Below are 23757 nucleotides of genomic sequence, written 5' to 3' on the forward strand. Positions count from 1 at the left end.
AACCAAAGAGTTAAACGCATGGGGAGACATGCTTACATGGAGTTTTGACACTCCAATCTACCTTCCTTTGAAAGGCTCAACAGACAGACTGGAGTTCATGCTGACAGACGAGCATCATCATGAAAAGAACGTTTCGTTCGTTGGAATTACGATGCACTTACTCATAGAATAAAGATGAGTGACATAATGAAGTTATATCCGAGCTTACCGAGTGCCCCTGAGCATGAGCCTGAAGAAAGTCAGGTATATAGACTCAAGAAGATCGAGGAGGTGGAACAGTACTTGCGTGGTGAGATCAAAGAGCGTGACAAACTCGCCAAAAAGTTCAAGATGCATGGTACGTGGGTTAGATTCATTGATCATGGATTGCTAGCTGTAAGTATTATAACTTCAGGTGTTGGGATTGGTAGTATGCTGTCCGGAATAGGTGTACCACTAGCTGTGGCGATGGGTGGTATCACGATCGCTGTAGGACTAGGGCAGGCTGGTTTACGGAATGCGGGGGAGAGGCTAGACGTTAAGTCAAAGAAGCATGAGGGCATCAGACTATTAGCAGAGACTAAGTTGAACTCCGTTGTCGACCTCATCTCAAAGGCTGTGGAGAACGGTGTGATTAGTGATTATGAGTTCAGCCTAATCATGCAGGAGAAGCAACGCTACATGTTGCTGAAGGAGCAGGTCCGACAACGAACGAGAAAGATCGTAGATTCCACCAATGATCGGGAGCGACAGCAGCTTGTCGCAAAGGGGCGTGAGGAGGCCAAAGAGGAGCTTATGAAAAAACTTCAATCTGCGCAGTATGTCAGCGCTACTTAGAGTCTCCACCCGCTTATTCGTAGATCTAGTGTATTGTTCAAAACACTAGATCACCTACACAATCTCGAGCACTTCTCCCGTATCTTGATTTATGAGCAAGTCGCCATCATGTACGACACGTCGCTGTTTTTTAGCGAGATCCCTCAAATATTGTTCAATATTTTTCTCCCATGCAATTTTAGCACAAAGCTCGCAGTACGGTCCGTCCGTTTGTGTCGACGCATCCTTATACTTGACTTTGTGTATGGCTTCGACAAGGTCTATTCGCTTTAACGTACAGTACCCTTTGAGACCTAAGGCTTTAGCTTCTTGTCGCAGTTTGTCCATTTGTTTATGTGTGAACCGCGCCAGGCAACATTCTACATGGAGATATGACGGCTGCCTTTCGTTTGGTTATCCGCGATCCATATAGGCTGCATGTTGGTATAGTGGAGCCTCGCAATTTGCACCTCTTCGCTAGGGTATTCTCCGTTCTCTCTATACCTTAGTGGCACCTTGTTATCAAACTGCCACTGCCCCTGGTTTCCCCAATTCATTCCACCATTAAATTGGGCTTGAATGAGCTTCATGAATGTAACAATATCGCACCCTAGATATTCCTGGGAAAATATCTCTGTGTCATACCTTAGGGCATTGCGAATCCTAGTTAGAATAAGGTTATGCAGATACCCGGGGTGATCGCATATGGAGCATAGCCGTTTTACTTTTATATGTGGGCACTTGGTTCGCTCCCGCCACGCCTTATTAATATCGAGGCATTTGATACACCATTTTGTTCGTTGCCCGTCGCGTTGGATCTTGAAATTGTCTAGTGGTAATTGATGCTTGCATTTAGTGCATTTTTTAACGTCCTCCATCTTGTTACTTTTTGTGAAGCACCACTTCACAAAACTCTGGACAGCCTTTGTAAAATAACGCTTCCACCTTTACTCCAGGTCCTGGTCCAGGAGCGCCCACAGAGCTACGAAACTCAGAAAGCATAACTGCTTCTTTGAAGAACGTAATTCTTCGTGAAAATGTTGTTGATGAAGAAATAGTATCATTGAAGGCAGTGAAAAACAACCGGAGACAACAGAATCTGGAAAAATTGAAAAATCTACAATTACGTATGACACCTGAAGCTGCACGATTGAACGAGTCAAATATGGAGTGTGGTGTATCAAATTGGCTTACAACTTTACCAATTAAAGAGCTAAACTATGATCTGAACAAGGAGCAGTTTTTTGACGCTCTACGTTTGTGATACGATTGGACAATCCCGAAACTTCCATCAGAATGCGTGTGTGGAAGCAAATTTAATGTTACACATGCGTTATCATGCAAGAAAGGTGGCTACGTCTCTTTACGACACAATGAGATACGAGATATTACAGGGAAGTTACTGAAGGAAGTATGTAAAGAAGTGAGAAAGGAACCATTGCTGTTACGTTTAAGCAGTGAAAGAATCCATCAAAACGGTATTTTATCACAGGAAGCACGATTAGACATCAGCGCAGTCGGTTTTGGACCCCTGGTCAACGAGTATTTTTAGATGTACGGGTCTTTGACCTCAACGCTCTGAGATACAAGGGTCTTTCTCTTGACAAATGCTTCAAGAAAAACGAAGAAGAGAAGAAGAGAGGATACAACGAAAGAGTTATGCAAGTAGAAAATGGAACATTAACTCCCCTTGTTTTTGCAACAAACGGTGGCATGGGAAGAGAGTGTAAACGATTTTATCAGAGACTGTCTGAAATGATTTCGGAAAAAAGAAACATCAGATTCGCAGAAGCCCCCAAGTTTATTAGAACTAAAATTTCCTTCAGTCTGCTGCGATCAACACTACTTTGCCTGAGAGGTTGCAGATCCTTCGCTCGGGACCACCAGCTGACAGATATGGAACTCGGAAATGTTGTATCACTCATTCGATCTTGAATAATCAAGCGTTGTTAATTATTAAGTGAAACCATGTTGACCTGTAAATTGTTAATAACTTTTTATCTTATTTTTGTGTTGTTGTAAGTTTATTTTTTTATTTGTGGCAAATGTATGTAAATGTCAAAAAAAAAAAAAAATCTTTAAAATCGCCGGATGGAAGATGAGATATATATAGATATATAGAAACAGCACAGAGCCTGGAAGCGGCGGGTGTGTATACTTTGTACTTTTTCAGTTCATTGCATAGTTTACAGGCTAATAGTTTTCAACCAATGACAATACAGTATTAACATTTTTGACCCGTCCCAAAGTCGCAATTTTTTAGGTAGCCAGAAAGCCAATTTTTTTGCTGGTGAAAGAGTAGAACTGCTATATCTGCATTAAAAAAAACGACGAAAAAATACGTATTAATATTGAATTGTCTGTTAAACGTTCCAGAACCAACCGAACATACCGAAAAGTTGAGCTAGGTATCACCTAGAACATTCCAAATAGCTAGCTAGCTAGCTAACATTGAAGAAATTTTAAATTTTGGTGGTGTTGAACTGAATTATAGGTAATTAATATTTTAATTTAAAACTTCCTTGTAGCTACAGTATTTTTCTAACTTAACAGGGAATAGTATTTTAAGTATCTAGGCTAAATATATAAATCTTTAAATATTTACAAAGTTATGCCATGCCATCATGATGTATGCTGACTGGGAAAAAATAAAGTATAGCTAGCTAGCTATATATGTACCACTTTTGCTAATTACATACCTTCCAACACTGGAATCCTGTAAAATGGGAGATTGGGTGAACTTAGTTTAGGGTTTCTGTGAGGTGCTGCCATAGTTAGTGCCAAGGAAAAAAATTTAAGATTTTGAGCCTCACTCTAGATCCTAAGAAAAATTTTGCTGAGAGGTTGCCGATAAGCCGCAAACGCCCGCATATGTGGAGGCGAATTTGAGAAATTTTCGAATTAAATTGGCCCGAAACCGTCTGCACTTTCACGAACTCGCCCGGACCATTCCTGAAGTGCAATTTCTTGTAACATGCAGACAAGGGTGCCGACTCACCGAAAACGCTGTGTATGTCAGGGCGGCCACAGGCGTTCGTTTTGGGGTTTTCGTCTGTAACCGGCCTAACAAGCCTGGGTCTGTCTGAAACCGCCTGAAATTCTACGCGGGCAAGCTCCTTGGTTCTCATTTAAATTCTTACGAGAAGAAGGGAGCTGCTATTTTGTCGTCGTACTTACAGTTTATTATTTGTTGGATTTTATTACAGCTATTTACAAAATAAATGATATGGAAAACAGTCTTCCACTACCATTCCTCAACATTAAAAGAATAAATTATACATGGTAATAAATGTTTTAAAAATGTTGTTTCGGGTTGATCTCGGGTTTCTCCAGGCGAAATTTCAAGTTTTTATTAAATTGCCAGAACTCGACTAACAGGCGGCGTTTCCGGCAAGTCGGCAACCTCGGCGCCGTAGATTAGTGGTTATAGCTCTCGTACTCTGTGCGGGAGACCGGGGTTCGATTCCTCTTGACGGCGATTCAACATGGGCGAGTGAATGTTACCATAGCCCCGGGTTAACCCAAGCCATGTGAGGGAAATTGGGAAGATGGCACACTGTGTGGGCCGTTGGATGTTGCCGGGAGTTGTCTAGTAGAGCGCGGGCTCTAATTGGGCCTGCGTAGCTCAAAATGAGCGTTAAATACTCTAGGACTCTCCATCTACGCCATGGCCCCTCCTGGAAATAATAGACAGAGTATATCCCTCGATATTTGTGAGGCTAGCCATGTAAAATATGCACATCTATCTATCGATCTCGTTCATGCAGTCGATAGTTGAAAGAAGGCACTTGAAGATAAAGAAGTTAATAAAGTTAATATATAAGTTTTTTATCAAGTAAATTTTATTGAAAACTATCGAAAACAGTTCTTTTAAGAACTTCACTACCATTATATTATATAAGTTTATTATTTAATTTTGTGAATCATTATTAGTGTCCCTTTTTGGAGCATTATTCGGGTCTATACAGGTTTTTGTCAGGCAAATACTTGAGTTTTTTTTCAAAACACCAAACTTGCTCGAAAACACTTGCACTTTTTACGGCATATGCAGCTTATTAACACCCTCGTTGGTTAAGGGGCTGCTGAAAAAATTTTTGGGCCCTGTTTGTGGTATATCGTCGTGTATTTCACGGACGGAAATCCGCTAAAGAGGGGGAGGGAGGTCGTCTGAATCCTAACTGCAATATACTGCTAACAGGGACAAAAAAAGCCCCTTAACGTGTGTACCTAACGTAAATGTATGGTTTTTATACAATGAAATGCGATATATAAAGGTAGGGTGACCCTATGGATTTCGCCATGGGTAAACTATTAGTTAGCCATGTTTTGTTTGTTTGTCAGTTCGTATTTTGTCTGTTTGTCTGCCAAAAGCGTCTTGTGTAAAACCACACAAAATGTAATGCGATACATTATGGGCAACCCTGTGAATTTTTCCATTGGTAAACGATTATTATATATTATTAATAGCCATATTTTGTCTGTTCGCTGGACACCCTTTTGTATGTATAGGAGTCTATACTCTATAATAATAATAGCCATATTTTGTCTGTTTGTCTGCCAAAAGCATCTTGTGTAAAATCACGCACAAAATGAAATGTGTTATATAAAAGACGGACGACCCCATGAATTTTTTCAGGGTTAACAATTAGTTTTTTATTGATACTAGACGTATTTTGTCTGTTTGTCGACTAAAAGGGACTTGTGTAAAACTACAAGCGAAATGAAATGTAATATATAAAGGACAGGTGACCCCATGGATTTTTCCACACATAAACGATATAGCATTAAATTAAATAACTTAATAACTATAATAACGATTAATAACGATTAAATAACTATATAAAAATGTAAATATGAAGGTCTCCAGGAATTAAATCCTGTCATACTGAGGCTGGGCATTTCTTAACATTTTTAAGATTTTTAAAAATTTCTTATATTGAAAAAAACCCTGCGTATTTTCAATTACAGGTCAAGAAGCAACACAATTTTTTTACTGAAGTTACATCCTGAAAAATTTATTCTAAAAATAACAGTCTTTTTTTCTCAACGAAAATAGTGTTTTAAAACAAAGAAAAGAGAAGAATAAAAAGTAAGACAGTTTCGGCCTAGAAGCATTTTGCTAGTAAAATTGAAGCAGGTCAAAAATAGGAAAAAAAACGTGTATACAACCAGCTAATCTAGCAAACTTGTGGATTACAACAGGTTAACAGCTAGTATTTTATAAGCGATTTTCAGGTTATAATTTATTTAGGAGTGGGAGGTAAGCCGTTTTAATTGTATGTTTCAATTAAAATTATATAGCGTCACATACTTTTTAACTTAATTTTGTGAGGTATTGGTATCTTAGCAGACATAAGTTTGTTAATTTTTGCTACTGAAACAAAAAATTACAGTGAATTTCTTTTCTTTTTTTAGGTTCGACAACCGTGACTCGGCAGAGTATAACAGAGAAGAAACTCGACAGAGTATAAAAGCTAGTTATTCAGAACATTCGGATATTCAGAATTAATTGAACTTACTGAACCTTGAACTTGAATTTACTTATCGGTTAACTTAATAGTGAATTAATAGTGAAATTATTGGTGGACTTAATAATGAACTTATCGGTGAATTTAGTAGTAAATTTATTGGTAAAATTACAAAATGACAGAGGTTTCTCTAGCTTTTAAGATTTTTTTTTCTCGATCACACGTTACCACCGCTATTATGAACCCCGCATATAAAAGCTGTCGCCGTATGGTACTTTTACTTTCTGTTGATGTTGAAACTAATCCCGGGCCTTGCACTATTCTAAAGTCGGCACAGAGATCTTTTCATCAAGGGGATGTTAGGCTTGGAAATTTTACTGGTACACAATGTATGTGTAATTCCCTGTTTGCGATCGTTTGGTCGGCTCTTAAAAAAGTTTCTTTTTGGAATCCAGGTGATCTTGATCATATCCTTTACGAAGGAACAAAGTGGTACACAAACCTAGGATACACAAACCAGTACTTAAGCGCAAGTGAGCTCCCAAATAGTTTACTTCTTGAAAATGAGGTCATACAAATACAAAGTTTAGAAAATGTTTCTCATATTATTACAGACGATAGCACTTCATTACGAACTTTTCAAAATTCATCTGAATCCGATAAAGGGCAAGGAATGCTGGGCATTATTAGCGGCGTTATTTTTGCTATAGTTTGGGACCACCCACAAATTTATTTATTTGATCCTCATAGCCGAACTAGTTTAGGACAAATAACTGAACAGGGTGCGTCAGTCGTTTTAAAGTTTATTCATTGCAAAATGTTGAAAACTACATACGCGAAATATACGTCACCCCTGGCGAAGCAATGTGTCTGGAAACTCAATATTTCAAAATACTCACAACTGAACAGATAACTGGTAACATTATGCTTAACATTCGCAGAAAAAGAAAACTAGAACAAAACAGGAAGTACCGTCAATCCGAGAGAGGCCGAGTGAAACAAAGAAATTCAATAGGCAAATATCAGAAAACGGAACACGGCCAAGCTAAGTTGAGCGAGTCGATAAGCAAATATCGGAAGACGGAACAGGGGCAAGCTAAGGTGAAAAAGTCAATAGGCAAATATCAGAAAACAGAAAAGGGACACGCTAAGATAAAAGAGTCGATAGACAAATATCAAAATACAGTAAATGGTCGATCCAAGCTAAGAGAGTCGAAAAGTAAATACAAAAAAACGGAACAGGGCCAAGTGAAGCAAAGGGAGTCCGTAGGTAAATATCGGGAAACTGAGCAGGGCCAACAGGCACAAAAGACTGCAAAAAAACGCCATGTAGGGGAAGGTAAAGCAACAAAACGGAAGCGTGTTAACAATCTGCCTGATTCTGATGAAAAAATAAACCAATTTAAATAATGTGTTGGGAATGGGCCATTTTATATATGTGTCATATGTAATCGTTCTTCATATAAGCGGTCAATTAAATTTTTTCGCCACATCAATTATCCTGTCATTCCAGAAGAGCATAATACATATGTGCAACATGCCATTCAAAACTTACAAAAGGAAAAATTCCTTCCCAGGCTGTATCTAATAATCTCCAAATGTTTGATCTCCCAGAATCAATGAGCACATTACGACGATTAGAAAATATTTTTATATCTAAAAGAATTTTATTTAAACGAATTGCAATCCGTGCAATGCACCAAAAAATACGACAAAAATACGACTTAAAAGTTTCGCGAGATTTGGTGCATAATACAATGTTTGACCTCGTGCCTGAACAATTGGAAGAACGCCGTCCTGGTAAACGACACAAAAAAGAGAAAGAACATTTCACTACAAAAGGCTCAGACTGGGTGTTATCTCTAAATTTTCATGACAAACTTACGGGGTATCAAAATGCCACGTTTCCTATAGCAGTATATGGGTGTATTGACACTTCAAGTAGAAAGCTATTGTGGTTGAAAACGTGGATCTCAAATTCTAAACCAGAAATCGTGGCTAAATGGTACCTTGAGTACCTGTACCAAACTCGTACATTGCCTGCATGTATACGGATAGATAAGGGAAGTGAAACTGTTATCCTGTCTACAATGCATGCTTATCTGAGAAGGAATCACAATGACCTTGAAGATGCAACTGACAGTGTGATATATGGTCCTTCAACAAGTAATCAGGTATGAGGAGTAAGGACATTATTTTTTACCCTTTCCTACCATACCCTCACAGCCCTGAATGTCAAAAAGCAATAATTCTGCTTTAGGTTTTTGATAAGAATAATGAGATAAACACTCAGCCTTTAACACTAGTTCGGTTCTGACATCATCAATAATTGTTCCATCATTATTAACGTACTTCGCTTGTTCTAAACTGTTCTGTGAAGTTTTTTGCTAAGATGTGTGTTTGAATTGCTCTTCTTGCAAAGCTTTCTACATTTTCTTTAGTAGCTAAAGTTTCATTCAATTGTTCAATAGTCTCCAATGAACTATTTAGAAATTTTTTTAGAACATACTCTTTTCCATCTTTACATTTTGCTCCATATACCTCGCGAAAGCCTCCCCGACTAAATGGATTATCATCGATTAAGAATTCCATTACACTAGACTGACTCCATGTATATGCATCAATGTTGATGTTGAAGTATGACACTTCAATTTTTTCATAAGACTTTTCCACTTCTGTAATAACCTTTCCCATTTTAAACATGGTAGCAACTGAAATGCTTTTTGGAAAACATGGAGATGAACATACTTTGCTAGGGCAAGAGATTACTGTTGCTGGCAAGCTTGTTGTTGTGCTGCTGGTGTCGTGCCGTTTTCTCTTGAAAGACTTATTGAAATCAAAAGGGTTACTTATAATTTTAATATAATCCCTGCTTTCAATGCCACTATCATAACTTGGTTTGGATAGCAATTTGTGGGACATGTTTTGTTTAATAAATCTGATATGAATCAGCTTGAAGTTGGTAAGGTGGGATATTTTGCTGCATGATGGTCCTCTTTCTGATGACAATATATCGCAAGCCATTTCAGCTGGTAAACTATGTTCAAAGTGACGGGGGCAAGCTTCTTTAATGTTATGAAGTGTAATTTCGTCATATTTGTATGGCACAAACTCTTGAGCTCCGATCCTCTCATATTTTTTAGCTTTACCTTTGCCTCAAACTGTTGAACGATCAATTCTTGGTTTTTCAGTATGTTTCCTCCTCCTTTTAGTTCTTCTGTATTGCTATTATTCGATTTTGTTCCTTTCATGCCTTTCATACGTTTGGTTTTCATTGCAACAGAGAACTTTTCCCAATTCTCCTTTTCTCCCAACTTAGACGCCATGTTTATCTAAATCTACTAAAATCCATGGCCAGGGAGCACCCGCTTACGCCAACTGTAACTTTTAATCTAGGAACGAGGTTGCTAATTGGCAGTTCTCTCGGCCACAAGCGTTTTTGCGAATTGATTCAAATAAATGCGGTTTGGTCATTAATCAATTCAACGTTCTCAGACATCATCGAATTTCAAATGGGATTTTAAAGTATGAATTAAAATTTCGTGGCAGCTCTCGACCGTGGGGTGTTTTAATTTAATTAAAAAATTATTTTGTTTTAAATTTTATTTTTCAATTCGATATTAAAGCTAATCTAATTTAAATTCAAAACAAGAAGCCCTGTGGCTTGAAGATTTCCGCCTTAAGCAAACGTGTTGGAAAGCAATTATATGCGTTGCGATCGAGGACAGTATTAATTTAAAAGTTTAAAATGCCAAAAAAAAATAAAGGAGGTTAAAAACACGAAGAAAAAAGTTGTTTGAAGTCGTCTGTAAAGATTTTCAGTTCCATAGGTTGTTTTTTTCAAATCAGAGAGAGAGAGTTTAAGCCTGATTGCATCGTGATCACTGAAATAGACAGTTTTAACGAAGGTCTCGACATTAAGAGTATTTAAAACATTCTCACGGATATAGACATGGTCAATAAGTGAACCTGATATATGAGTTGGCGAGGTTACGACTTGTTTATATTCAGTAAGAAAATTAAGGAAATAGTTTTCATCGCTAAATGCATTCACATTAAAATCTCCGAGTATAATATCAACAGTTTCATTTCCCAAAAAATATTGAATAAGGTATAATGACTCATCTCTATTAAGGGAATTTTTACGATATAGAAGCAGAACATTAATAGCGTTTTCGTGAAACGTTCTTTTTGTCATTCTAAAAAATATTGCACCAGGAATTTTTACAATATCAAACAATTGTATAGTTTCATTATGACCAACTAATAGACTAGAAAATTTGTCCACATTGTTGTTTGGAATTAAAGTAAAGTAATCTAGTTTTGAGTCGCAATGTGAGTTCAATGGTATCTGAGTTTCCGTTAGGCATAATAAATCACTTTCCATGAGAACGCGGTCGAATTTAATATCGTTTTTATGCTTGTTGTAGGATCTTGTATTAAGCAAAGTGACCATAATAGAATTTTCGCTAATTACACCAGTTTCTTTTTGTGTCAATTTTGAATGTTCTCGCATGTAATTGTATTGCTCTGTTGCTCGTGTGTCTGACTTAATGGTTGATTTAGCAAATCTACCCGTTAGGTATAAACCGTCTAAACTTGTGACTCGACTTAATGCAACATAGATTTGTCCTGAGTGAAAGGCTCGTTGTTTTAATAAATCAAAACAGACAACAATTTTATCAAACGTTTTTCCTTGAACCTTGTGAACAGTGCAGGCCCATGACAGCATTAGTGGGAATTGCAGCTGCATTTTTTTGTTATGCTCAGAGGCGCGTTGATTTTCAGCAAATATATGAATTGCATTTTTGGGGTAATGTGGGTCATTTGGTGAAATAAATTTAGATTTTAGTAAATCTTCGTGTCGCCTTTCTAATTTTCCCACTCTGATATTGTTTAATAATTCAATCAAATGTTGATCATCACGCTGTCTCATAACTTCCGTTAGTTCAGCAATCTTAAAATGCTTCCAGCAATGTGAAAGATTTAATAATGCATCTTTGTATTCTGCGTAAACTGGCCTTGCTTGAATTGGTGGAAGTTGGTAGAAATCGCCACATGCTATAACAGATATTCCTGCAAATGGAATGTCATCTGCGCATCCAAATATTTCGGTTAGCCGTTGATGAATATGTAAAAGTAGCTTGTTTGAAACCATTGAGATTTCATCTATTACAATAACGCTTAGTTGTGAAAGCTTGAAAGCTTGTTTTGCAGCATACATTTCTTTTTATCACTTAACTTAGAAGTGTTTTTAGTGAAACTTCTATCCGCTGGTATACCTAAGGCTGAATGTATTGTATTTCCCTCTATATTAATGGCATCAACACCGGTTGGTGCTAAAATGAGAATTTTATCCTTTTCTAAGTTTCCTGCACGATAGAAAAGTGCTTTATTTAGCATGTCAGAAATTGTTGTTATTAAATGGGACTTTTCACAACCTGCACTTCCTGTTAGAAAAATGTGAATTGGCTTAATTTTATGATGTGCGTTACATGCTAAACCTTTTACGTAAGTTCTAACCCAATCATTTACCACTTCAAAAATTTGCCTTTGTGTTTTATTTAATGTTCGAATCTTTTCATATAGTTCGTCTTCGGAAATTCCAGGCTCAGGGATAGATGAAAAAGTGTTTCCAAAAACTGTGATGTTTTCGGTTTTACTTCGAATTTCGTCAGTGTCATGGTTGTTTATATTACTAATCTCATCAGTAACATCGTCGTTTTCCTGTTCGGCGAAAGAATCAAGATTATTTACTATTGAAGATATTATTTCGGTTTGTCTGTTCAGTATTCATATTACTGTGGAAAGTTTATCATTTCTTGAACATGATAGTTTAGTAGGCAAGTAAGATTATTTACATTTGCGTGAAAATTTATCATTGCTTCTTCAACAAGTTCACCAAATGGTTCGCATATTATTTTATTTGTATTTATAATTTCTGATACACCGTTTTCCAATAATTTCTCTGTGTAAGTACCCGAGTTTTCACTTAACAATTCTGCTTCCTGGCGAAAAGGATAAAACATAAAGAGCAAATGATGTGCTTATCCTTCTGGATTTTTGTCTCGACTAGGTACATGGTATCTTAGAACACATTTTTATTTTCGCAAGTTCAACATTTCTTTTGATGACATCAGAGGTATAGTTTTTGGATAAGGAGATTCGACTTGAATCTCAGCTATTATTTCTTTAAGTACTTCTGGTTGACTGTCATTTTCATCTTCTGGTTTCGGTTTTATTTTCATAGAATAGCTTGACAAGAACTCAGCATCACACATTTGTTCCAACATGGGGTATCTGCCTTTTTTAAATTCTAAATTTGGTCTATCCATGTATCTATCCAACATGTTTCGTTTAAAAATATCCGTACTGTCTGGTGGTAAACTTAAAATTTCTTCTTCGTTACGACAAACCCTGTATCGCTTCTCAGGAATGTTACTATTTGCAAAAACTACAGCTGGAAATGTCTTTCGTAACCATATTTCTGGCATTATGGTAGCTACTGCTTCTTGAACTGACATTTCGCGATGATTTCGATACGCATTTGCAACTGACTTCATCTGTTCAAATAATGAATCACCAGTTTCTAGTGCCTGCGATGCAGCTTTTTTCATTGCCTCTGAAGATTCATTTACAACTTTCGACAAATAAGCCGACATGTAAGAAACTGCTTTATAATAATCAAGAACAGGTTGAATGTCTATGTTAGCTTCCCATGCCTTCAAACCTTCAGTAAAATAATTATTGATAAAACAAGAATCTGGAAGCCTTTGGAAGTGAATTTGAAATCCTGTATCAGGTGAGATGCTTAGTGCGTTTCCATATTCTTTTTTTGTTATGGCTAAACTTTGAAGGATTTGTTCAATTGTACCAGGTTGGTTATAATTCGGTTCATCTGGATGAAGAATAATATTGAATCTTGGATTCAAATTTGAATCTATGGAAGTTTTTATTTTTTCTAGTATAGCCTTTCTTTTTTTTAACTGTGTTTCTCTTTCTTTCTTTGAGAGGTTATCAGGTAAAGGCTCAGCAACAATTGTACGGTCTGTAAAAAACTTGCCGAAAGAGTATCGACAATTCATGTTTTTATATTTACGACAAGATTTAGAATGAGAATGTGTTTGATATGTCGAAACTAGTTTGTAGAAATCTGGGTTGCTGTCTTTATTAGGAAGCTGACATTTAACTATGTTATCCACAAAGGCAATATATTCTTTTTTGTTATCGCTACTTAAAATTGGTGCATTGACAACCCATAATAAAGAGTGGATGTGTGGGCTACCTCTAACCTGAAATTCAACTCTAATCGCGTAGTAGTTTACTTTACCTAATGGCCCGTTGACAACTATGGTTTTAAAAAATGTCTCAACTCTGTATTGGAAATGTCTTTCTAGAAGAACTGGATTACTGTTAAGAATCTCTGTTCTTTGATAATAATTTAGATTTTCGATTTCTTCTTCAGATATGTCATTACCTTTTAATTTAGTAATGATTTTAACCAGTTCATTCCATCTTAAGTCTGCACAGGACAAAGTCATAAAAAATGTTGGAAGTCCTAGCTGTTTTACCATAGCCAAAACTTCAAAGAGAAATCGTTTCCAATATGCAGGAGTTTCTTTCAACGTGTTCATAAACGTGAAAGCGTCGTCACTGGCTATAAACGACTTAACTCTTTCTTTAAAATTCGCAGACATCATTCCTGCTGTAAGACCATCTGCTTTAATATTTTGCATAGCGATGTTTATGCGACTATTTAAATTAAGATGTTGAGTCACTGCATGAGCAAAGAATATATGGTCAGTATCAGAGGCAAACTTCTGTCTATAGTTCAGTAATCTTTGGTTGAAATACTTGGTTGGGGAAAGTGGTACTTGTCTTTTCGTGTGATATCCGAATTTACTTGTTGGAAATAGATAGGGGTGGGAAAGTTCTTCACAATGCTCATCAGAAATTATTGGTATGGGAAATTTGTTCTCTCCTGGAGCAATAACAATATTTCCATCATCAATTTGGTCATGTGGAATAGTTGGAACAAAAGACGTTTCTTGGCAAGGCAAGCGATATTCGTTTAACGGGTTTTCATTCTCTTCTTCGCTATTGTCCAGGTAATCTTGGATTTTACATCACCAATATTATTATTTGTTGTCGATTTTATTGCAAAATCAACGTTCATTTCATTTTCACTTTCCCCAGTTTCATGTTCAGATGTTAAATTAATCCAGGAAGGTGGTATGTTTGTAAGATTAATTTCAATATTTGAATAAAGAGGGTTAACCAGTTTCAGATAACAAAGAACTTCCCGAATAACATCTGGCCTTACGGATTCTAAATAAACGTTAGATTTGAAATTCAGTTTTTTCTTTAACGCAACTTGCACTACACCATTATTATCCATTTCTCTTGGTAAGACATTGCTTATTTCATCGGCTTTTATTGGAACATTACATATTGCACCTTTTATTTTAGGACACTGACCTTTAGGCATTATGGCAATTCGTTTAAATAAAATCCTTTTAGATATAAAAATTTTTTTTAATCGTCGTAATGTGCTCATTGATTCTGGGAGATCAAACATTTGGAGATTATTAGATACAGCCTGGGAAGGAATTTTTCCTTTTGTAAGTTTTGAATGGCATGTTGCACATATGTATTATGCTCTTCTGGAATGACAGGATAATTGATGTGGCGAAAAAATTTAATTGACCGCTTATATGAAGAACGATTACATATGACACATATATAAAATGGCCCATTCCCAACACATTATTTAAATTGGTTTATTTTTTCATCAGAATCAGGCAGATTGTTAACACGCTTCCGTTTTGTTGCTTTACCTTCCCCTACATGGCGTTTTTTTGCAGTCTTTTGTGCCTGTTGGCCCTGCTCAGTTTCCCGATATTTACCTACGGACTCCCTTTGCTTCACTTGGCCCTGTTCCGTTTTTTTGTATTTACTTTTCGACTCTCTTAGCTTGGATCGACCATTTACTGTATTTTGATATTTGTCTATCGACTCTTTTATCTTAGCGTGTCCCTTTTCTGTTTTCTGATATTTGCCTATTGACTTTTTCACCTTAGCTTGCCCCTGTTCCGTCTTCCGATATTTGCTTATCGACTCGCTCAACTTAGCTTGGCCGTGTTCCGTTTTCTGATATTTGCCTATTGAATTTCTTTGTTTCACTCGGCCTCTCTCGGATTGACGGTACTTCCTGTTTTGTTCTAGTTTTCTTTTTCTGCGAATGTTAAGCATAATGTTACCAGTTATCTGTTCAGTTGTGAGTATTTTGAAATATTGAGTTTCCAGACACATTGCTTCGCCAGGGGTGACGTATATTTCGCGTATGTAGTTTTCAACATTTTGCAATGAATAAACTTTAAAACGACTGACGCACCCTGTTCAGTTATTTGTCCTAAACTAGTTCGGCTATGAGGATCAAATAAATAAATTTGTGGGTGGTCCCAAACTATAGCAAAAATAACGCCGCTAATAATGCCCAGCATTCCTTGCCCTTTATCGGATTCAGATGAATTATGAAAAGTGCGTAATGAAGTGCTATCGTCTGTAATAATATGAGAAACATTTTCTAAACTTTGTATTTGTATGACCTCATTTTCAAGAAGTAAACTATTTGGGAGCTCACTTGCGCTTAAGTACTGGTTTGTGTATCCTAGGTTTGTGTACCACTTTGTTCCTTCGTAAAGGATATGATCAAGATCACCTGGATTCCAAAAAGAAACTTTTTTAAGAGCCGACCAAACGATCGCAAACAGGGAATTACACATACATTGTGTACCAGTAAAATTTCCAAGCCTAACATCCCCTTGATGAAAAGATCTCTGTGCCGACTTTAGAATAGTGCAAGGCCCGGGATTAGTTTCAACATCAACAGAAAGTAAAAGTACCATACGGCGACAGCTTTTATATGCGGGGTTCATAATAGCGGTGGTAACGTGTGATCGAGAAAAAAAAATCTTAAAAGCTAGAGAAACCTCTGTCATTTTGTAATTTTACCAATAAATTTACTACTAAATTCACCGATAAGTTCATTATTAAGTCCACCAATAATTTCACTATTAATTCACTATTAAGTTAACCGATAAGTAAATTCAAGTTCAAGGTTCAGTAAGTTCAATTAATTCTGAATATCCGAATGTTCTGAATAACTAGCTTTTATACTCTGTCGAGTTTCTTCTCTGTTATACTCTGCCGAGTCACGGTTGTCGAACCTAAAAAAAGAAAAGAAATTCACTGTAATTTTTTGTTTCAGTAGCAAAAATTAACAAACTTATGTCTGCTAAGATACCAATACCTCACAAAATTAAGTTAAAAAGTATGTGACGCTATATAATTTTAATTGAAACATACAATTAAAACGGCTTACCTCCCACTCCTAAATAAATTATAACCTGAAAATCGCTTATAAAATACTAGCTGTTAACCTGTTGTAATCCACAAGTTTGCTAGATTAGCTGGTTGTATACACGTTTTTTTTCCTATTTTTGACCTGCTTCAATTTTACTAGCAAAATGCTTCTAGGCCGAAACTGTCTTACTTTTTATTCTTCTCTTTTCTTTGTTTTAAAACACTATTTTCGTTGAGAAAAAAAGACTGTTATTTTTAGAATAAATTTTTCAGGATGTAACTTCAGTAAAAAAATTGTGTTGCTTCTTGACCTGTAATTGAAAATACGCAGGGTTTTTTTCAATATAAGAAATTTTTAAAAATCTTAAAAATGTTAAGAAATGCCCAGCCTCAGTATGACAGGATTTAATTCCTGGAGACCTTCATATTTACATTTTTATATAGTTATTTAATCGTTATTAATCGTTATTATAGTTATTAAGTTATTTAATTTAATGCTATATCGTTTATGTGTGGAAAAATCCATGGGGTCACCTGTCCTTTATATATTACATTTCATTTCGCTTGTAGTTTTACACAAGTCCCTTTTAGTCGACAAACAGACAAAATACGTCTAGTATCAATAAAAAACTAATTGTTAACCCTGAAAAAATTCATGGGGTCGTCCGTCTTTTATATAACACATTTCATTTTGTGCGTGATTTTACACAAGATGCTTTTGGCAGACAAACAGACAAAATATGGCTATTATTATTATAGAGTATAGACTCCTATACATACAAAAGGGTGTCCAGCGAACAGACAAAATATGGCTATTAATAATATATAATAATCGTTTACCAATGGAAAAATTCACAGGGTTGCCCATAATGTATCGCATTACATTTTGTGTGGTTTTACACAAGACGCTTTTGGCAGACAAACAGACAAAATACGAACTGACAAACAAACAAAACATGGCTAACTAATAGTTTACCCATGGCGAAATCCATAGGGTCACCCTACCTTTATATATCGCATTTCATTGTATAAAAACCATACATTTACGTTAGGTACACACGTTAAGGGGCTTTTTTTGTCCCTGTTAGCAGTATATTGCAGTTAGGATTCAGACGACCTCCCTCCCCCTCTTTAGCGGATTTCCGTCCGTGAAATACACGACGATATACCACAAACAGGGCCCAAAAATTTTTTCAGCAGCCCCTTAACCAACGAGGGTGTTAATAAGCTGCATATGCCGTAAAAAGTGCAAGTGTTTTCGAGCAAGTTTGGTGTTTTGAAAAAAAACTCAAGTATTTGCCTGACAAAAACCTGTATAGACCCGAATAATGCTCCAAAAAGGGACACTAATAATGATTCACAAAATTAAATAATAAACTTATATAATATAATGGTAGTGAAGTTCTTAAAAGAACTGTTTTCGATAGTTTTCAATAAAATTTACTTGATAAAAAACTTATATATTAACTTTATTAACTTCTTTATCTTCAAGTGCCTTCTTTCAACTATCGACTGCATGAACGAGATCGATAGATAGATGTGCATATTTTACATGGCTAGCCTCACAAATATCGAGGGATATACCCTGTCTATTATTTCCAGGAGGGGCCATGGCGTAGATGGAGAGTCCTAGAGTATTTAACGCTCATTTTGAGCTACGCAGGCCCAATTAGAGCCCGCGCTCTACTAGACAACTCCCGGCAACATCCAACGGCCCACACAGTGTGCCATCTTCCCAATTTCCCTCACATGGCTTGGGTTAACCCGGGGCTATGGTAACATTCACTCGCCCATGTTGAATCGCCGTCAAGAGGAATCGAACCCCGGTCTCCCGCACAGAGTACGAGAGCTATAACCACTAATCTACGGCGCCGAGGTTGCCGACTTGCCGGAAACGCCGCCTGTTAGTCGAGTTCTGGCAATTTAATAAAAACTTGAAATTTCGCCTGGAGAAACCCGAGATCAACCCGAAACAACATTTTTAAAACATTTATTACCATGTATAATTTATTCTTTTAATGTTGAGGAATGGTAGTGGAAGACTGTTTTCCATATCATTTATTTTGTAAATAGCTGTAATAAAATCCAACAAATAATAAACTGTAAGTACGACGACAAAATAGCAGCTCCCTTCTTCTCGTAAGAATTTAAATGAGAACCAAGGAGCTTGCCCGCGTAGAATTTCAGGCGGTTTCAGACAGACCCAGGCTTGTTAGGCCGGTTACAGACGAAAACCCCAAAACGAACGCCTGTGGCCGCCCTGACATACACAGCGTTTTCGGTGAGTCGGCACCCTTGTCTGCATGTTACAAGAAATTGCACTTCAGGAATGGTCCGGGCGAGTTCGTGAAAGTGCAGACGGTTTCGGGCCAATTTAATTCGAAAATTTCTCAAATTCGCCTCCACATATGCGGGCGTTTGCGGCTTATCGGCAACCTCTCAGCAAAATTTTTCTTAGGATCTAGAGTGAGGCTCAAAATCTTAAATTTTTTTCCTTGGCACTAACTATGGCAGCACCTCACAGAAACCCTAAACTAAGTTCACCCAATCTCCCATTTTACAGGATTCCAGTGTTGGAAGGTATGTAATTAGCAAAAGTGGTACATATATAGCTAGCTAGCTATACTTTATTTTTTCCCAGTCAGCATACATCATGATGGCATGGCATAACTTTGTAAATATTTAAAGATTTATATATTTAGCCTAGATACTTAAAATACTATTCCCTGTTAAGTTAGAAAAATACTGTAGCTACAAGGAAGTTTTAAATTAAAATATTAATTACCTATAATTCAGTTCAACACCACCAAAATTTAAAATTTCTTCAATGTTAGCTAGCTAGCTAGCTATTTGGAATGTTCTAGGTGATACCTAGCTCAACTTTTCGGTATGTTCGGTTGGTTCTGGAACGTTTAACAGACAATTCAATATTAATACGTATTTTTTCGTCGTTTTTTTTAATGCAGATATAGCAGTTCTACTCTTTCACCAGCAAAAAAATTGGCTTTCTGGCTACCTAAAAAATTGCGACTTTGGGACGGGTCAAAAATGTTAATACTGTATTGTCATTGGTTGAAAACTATTAGCCTGTAAACTATGCAATGAACTGAAAAAGTACAAAGTATACACACCCGCCGCTTCCAGGCTCTGTGCTGTTTCTATATATCTATATATATCTCATCTTCCATCCGGCGATTTTAAAGATTTTTTTTTTTTTTTGACATTTACATACATTTGCCACAAATAAAAAAATAAACTTACAACAACACAAAAATAAGATAAAAAGTTATTAACAATTTACAGGTCAACATGGTTTCACTTAATAATTAACAACGCTTGATTATTCAAGATCGAATGAGTGATACAACATTTCCGAGTTCCATATCTGTCAGCTGGTGGTCCCGAGCGAAGGATCTGCAACCTCTCAGGCAAAGTAGTGTTGATCGCAGCAGACTGAAGGAAATTTTAGTTCTAATAAACTTGGGGGCTTCTGCGAATCTGATGTTTCTTTTTTCCGAAATCATTTCAGACAGTCTCTGATAAAATCGTTTACACTCTCTTCCCATGCCACCGTTTGTTGCAAAAACAAGGGGAGTTAATGTTCCATTTTCTACTTGCATAACTCTTTCGTTGTATCCTCTCTTCTTCTCTTCTTCGTTTTTCTTGAAGCATTTGTCAAGAGAAAGACCCTTGTATCTCAGAGCGTTGAGGTCAAAGACCCGTACATCTAAAAATACTCGTTGACCAGGGGTCCAAAACCGACTGCGCTGATGTCTAATCGTGCTTCCTGTGATAAAATACCGTTTTGATGGATTCTTTCACTGCTTAAACGTAACAGCAATGGTTCCTTTCTCACTTCTTTACATACTTCCTTCAGTAACTTCCCTGTAATATCTCGTATCTCATTGTGTCGTAAAGAGACGTAGCCACCTTTCTTGCATGATAACGCATGTGTAACATTAAATTTGCTTCCACACACGCATTCTGATGGAAGTTTCGGGATTGTCCAATCGTATCACAAACGTAGAGCGTCAAAAAACTGCTCCTTGTTCAGATCATAGTTTAGCTCTTTAATTGGTAAAGTTGTAAGCCAATTTGATACACCACACTCCATATTTGACTCGTTCAATCGTGCAGCTTCAGGTGTCATACGTAATTGTAGATTTTTCAATTTTTCCAGATTCTGTTGTCTCCGGTTGTTTTTCACTGCCTTCAATGATACTATTTCTTCATCAACAACATTTTCACGAAGAATTACGTTCTTCAAAGAAGCAGTTATGCTTTCTGAGTTTCGTAGCTCTGTGGGCGCTCGTTCAATGGGATTGATAATTCCCAAACCACCAAGTCGAGGAGGCAAAGACAGGAGTGTGCGTTCATCGTCGTTCACAATGTGCCCGCCAGTAATAGCAGGTAGCAATCGATGTCGTATGATTTCTTCAAGTGGATTCAGATACTTCTCAATCCCAGGTATTGTTCTGAGGAAGAATGAAAATTTGTGTTGATAACCACTTGTATAACAGGGATAAGCAGCTTGTGGCTGTGATAGCGCAATATCTGAAAGTAAAGATATCTCCTTTACCCAGATTGTTACCATTTTTTCACAGTACTCCTTCCTGAAGCTGTCACTTTCGATCGAGGCGCCAAGATGTCTTTCACCATCAGTACATATCTGGATATTCGTGCCCTCAAAAGTCGCTTTCGCCAGTTGTTCGTGTCCTGGTTTTACAATTAGCCAAGATTTGTAAGGTTGTGGATTGTAACCGAACAATGGTCCAATTTGCATCAATCTATCCCACCAAACTTTCAAGTTTCTACATTTTCCACCTGCACTAACGTCATCAGCGAAAGCAGCAACAGTAGTCTCAAATATTCCGTCAGCCATCAGATTAAGTAGGGGTGTTAGACCAATTGCGTATATTGCCATCCCTAGCGGATCACCCTGCGTAGTACCCTCCTCGGATCTTATTTCTTTACCTCCAATGATGAAAAGCCTCGCATGAAATCTATAGAAATTGATGACATAACATGCAATAGTCGGGCAAACAATCTTGACGTTGTGCAGGAGTGCTTCTCTGTTGATACTATTGAAGGCATTTGCTGCATCAACAAGTAAAACAGCCTCTGTTTCTTCACTGTCAAATACCTCCCTCATCGCGTGGATTGCCGCTTCACTGCTAGACTTCTGACCCGAGCACATCTGAATTTCCGCACTTGATTTAAGGACGTCTTTCTGAAGAACTGCCATCATTACCTTGCCACATATTCTTCGCAAGACTTCTCCAACACCAATTGGTCTTACTCCAGGTTTTTTGTCTAGAGGTACGAGTTCGCAAGCAGTAAATGCTTCAAGCGATTGATCTTCAACATTTTCCATACGTAACTTCTTTATAACGTTGGCTATAGCTCTTCTTAAATCCAAACCGCATTCACCGAAAACCTTTGAAGTTAAAGGCTTTCTCCATCCATCTGCGTCCATCCCAGAAGGTCCGGAGCCTCCTTTTGTTACTTGAGTTGCTTTCAATACGTACGTGTCATCAATGACGTCATATACAGTCGGATTAACCGTTGATAACGGTCCTTGCAATATAACGTCTTCCTTCGCTTGTTCGCCTGGTAAATTGAGCTAGTGTAGGGAGGTAATGAAAGTACAGTTGCACTCTTCTACAGTCAAACCCCCTCATTAAAAAACGCTGCTTTTAGACCCCTAAAAAATCTGTGACGTCACAGATTTCATCATGCCTCAAATGAGTAAACACGCCACGTGACATCATCAAAAATGACGGCACTCGACAAAACTGCTGACATCAACAAACGCGCATGCGCAAATCTTTTCGAGTAGAAAGGGAAATGCCCTACTCAAATTGCGACCGCTGTTAGTTGAAGTTTGAATGTACTTATAATAAAAAGAAATGAGTTGGTTCAAGAATGCAATCACCAAGCTATACAGCGCTGTCTCAGCGCCAGTAGCAGCAATTTGCGATGCTCTTGCGGATCGAGTGCAGAGCGTGCGAGACACTGTCACTTCTTATTATAACAGGGCGAGGGAGCAAATTGCTGGAAGGACAACGCTGCACGACGAAATCGAAACCGAAGCGCGAGAGGACTTTTACGATGCTGGAGACGTACAAGACGAATACAGCGGAGTCGAAGACATCAAACACATGTTCCCACAAGAGAAAAACCGATCCGAAGGCGTCGAGGATGTTCAGCAATTATTTGATAAGAATGACATTTACCAGATAGAAGACGGCAACCAGGTCTTCAAGATTGATACACCGACAGCGACGCACAACATCAGACTGTTGACAGAAGGGGTGCAGAGCGGCAGCTTATTCGGTTTTGCGCAGGTCGACATCGAAGTGCCGAAAAAGCTGCATGAAAAGTTTAGCGAGATGGCTCCGTTGTTTGTTGTGAAAGAGCTACCATCTACCTACATTCCGAAGCTGCTCGGGGTCTTGAAGGCGGACAAGATCACGCTTTACACGCCAATTCTTAAGTGGTACCTGGATTATGGGTTGAAGGTGACAGCGTTTCACCAGTTTTTTGGAGATTATATAATAAATGCGAGAAATCTGCGATGACTGTCAAAGAACTCTAGATGCCTACGATAGGTGTGGTAGATGTCAAAGACGTCTGCGCGTGGGAGAGAAGGTGCTTTGTTGGTACTGCTACCAAGACTACGTCACCTACAATGGTGGCCACTGCCCTTGTGAAACTTTTTTGTCCATGAGGCAAAGCAGGTTAGACCCAAAAATATACAAAATAAATGGCAACGTTTAAGTTTGATGGTGAAACAGTAAAGGCTAGCGACTTTTACCAACAGGCCTATGTGGCAAACATCGGTGACATTAAGCCAGATTATCTTACCCTATCAGACGCTGTGCCTTCAAACGGAAGACAAGTAAAAGGTGCAATATGTAATGTTCTAATAAAAGCCGATGAAATAAGCAATGTCTTACCAAGAGAAATGGATAATAATGGTGTAGTGCAAGTTGCGTTAAAGAAAAAACTGAATTTCAAATCTAACGTTTATTTAGAATCCGTAAGGCCAGATGTTATTCGGGAAGTTCTTTGTTATCTGAAACTGGTTAACCCTCTTTATTCAAATATTGAAATTAATCTTACAAAC

General features: G+C 37.5%; 1 protein-coding gene across 1 annotated transcript; it reads right to left on the minus strand.

The window, feature by feature from the left end:
• Positions 1-3724: 3724 nt before the first annotated feature.
• On the minus strand, positions 3725-22654 carry LOC130646905 (uncharacterized). Its single transcript, XM_057452568.1, has 2 exons — positions 18876-22654; positions 3725-3867 (listed from the first exon to the last, which is right to left on the minus strand). Exon 1 carries the CDS (start codon positions 22102-22104, stop codon positions 20644-20646), a length of 1461 nt encoding a protein of 486 aa, XP_057308551.1. The 5' UTR covers positions 22105-22654; the 3' UTR covers positions 3725-3867; positions 18876-20643.
• Between the last annotated feature and the right edge of the window lie 1103 nt (positions 22655-23757).

The sequence above is a fragment of the Hydractinia symbiolongicarpus genome, chromosome 6 (genome assembly GCF_029227915.1).
Source record: "Hydractinia symbiolongicarpus strain clone_291-10 chromosome 6, HSymV2.1, whole genome shotgun sequence".
Lineage (NCBI taxonomy): Eukaryota > Metazoa > Cnidaria > Hydrozoa > Anthoathecata > Hydractiniidae > Hydractinia > Hydractinia symbiolongicarpus.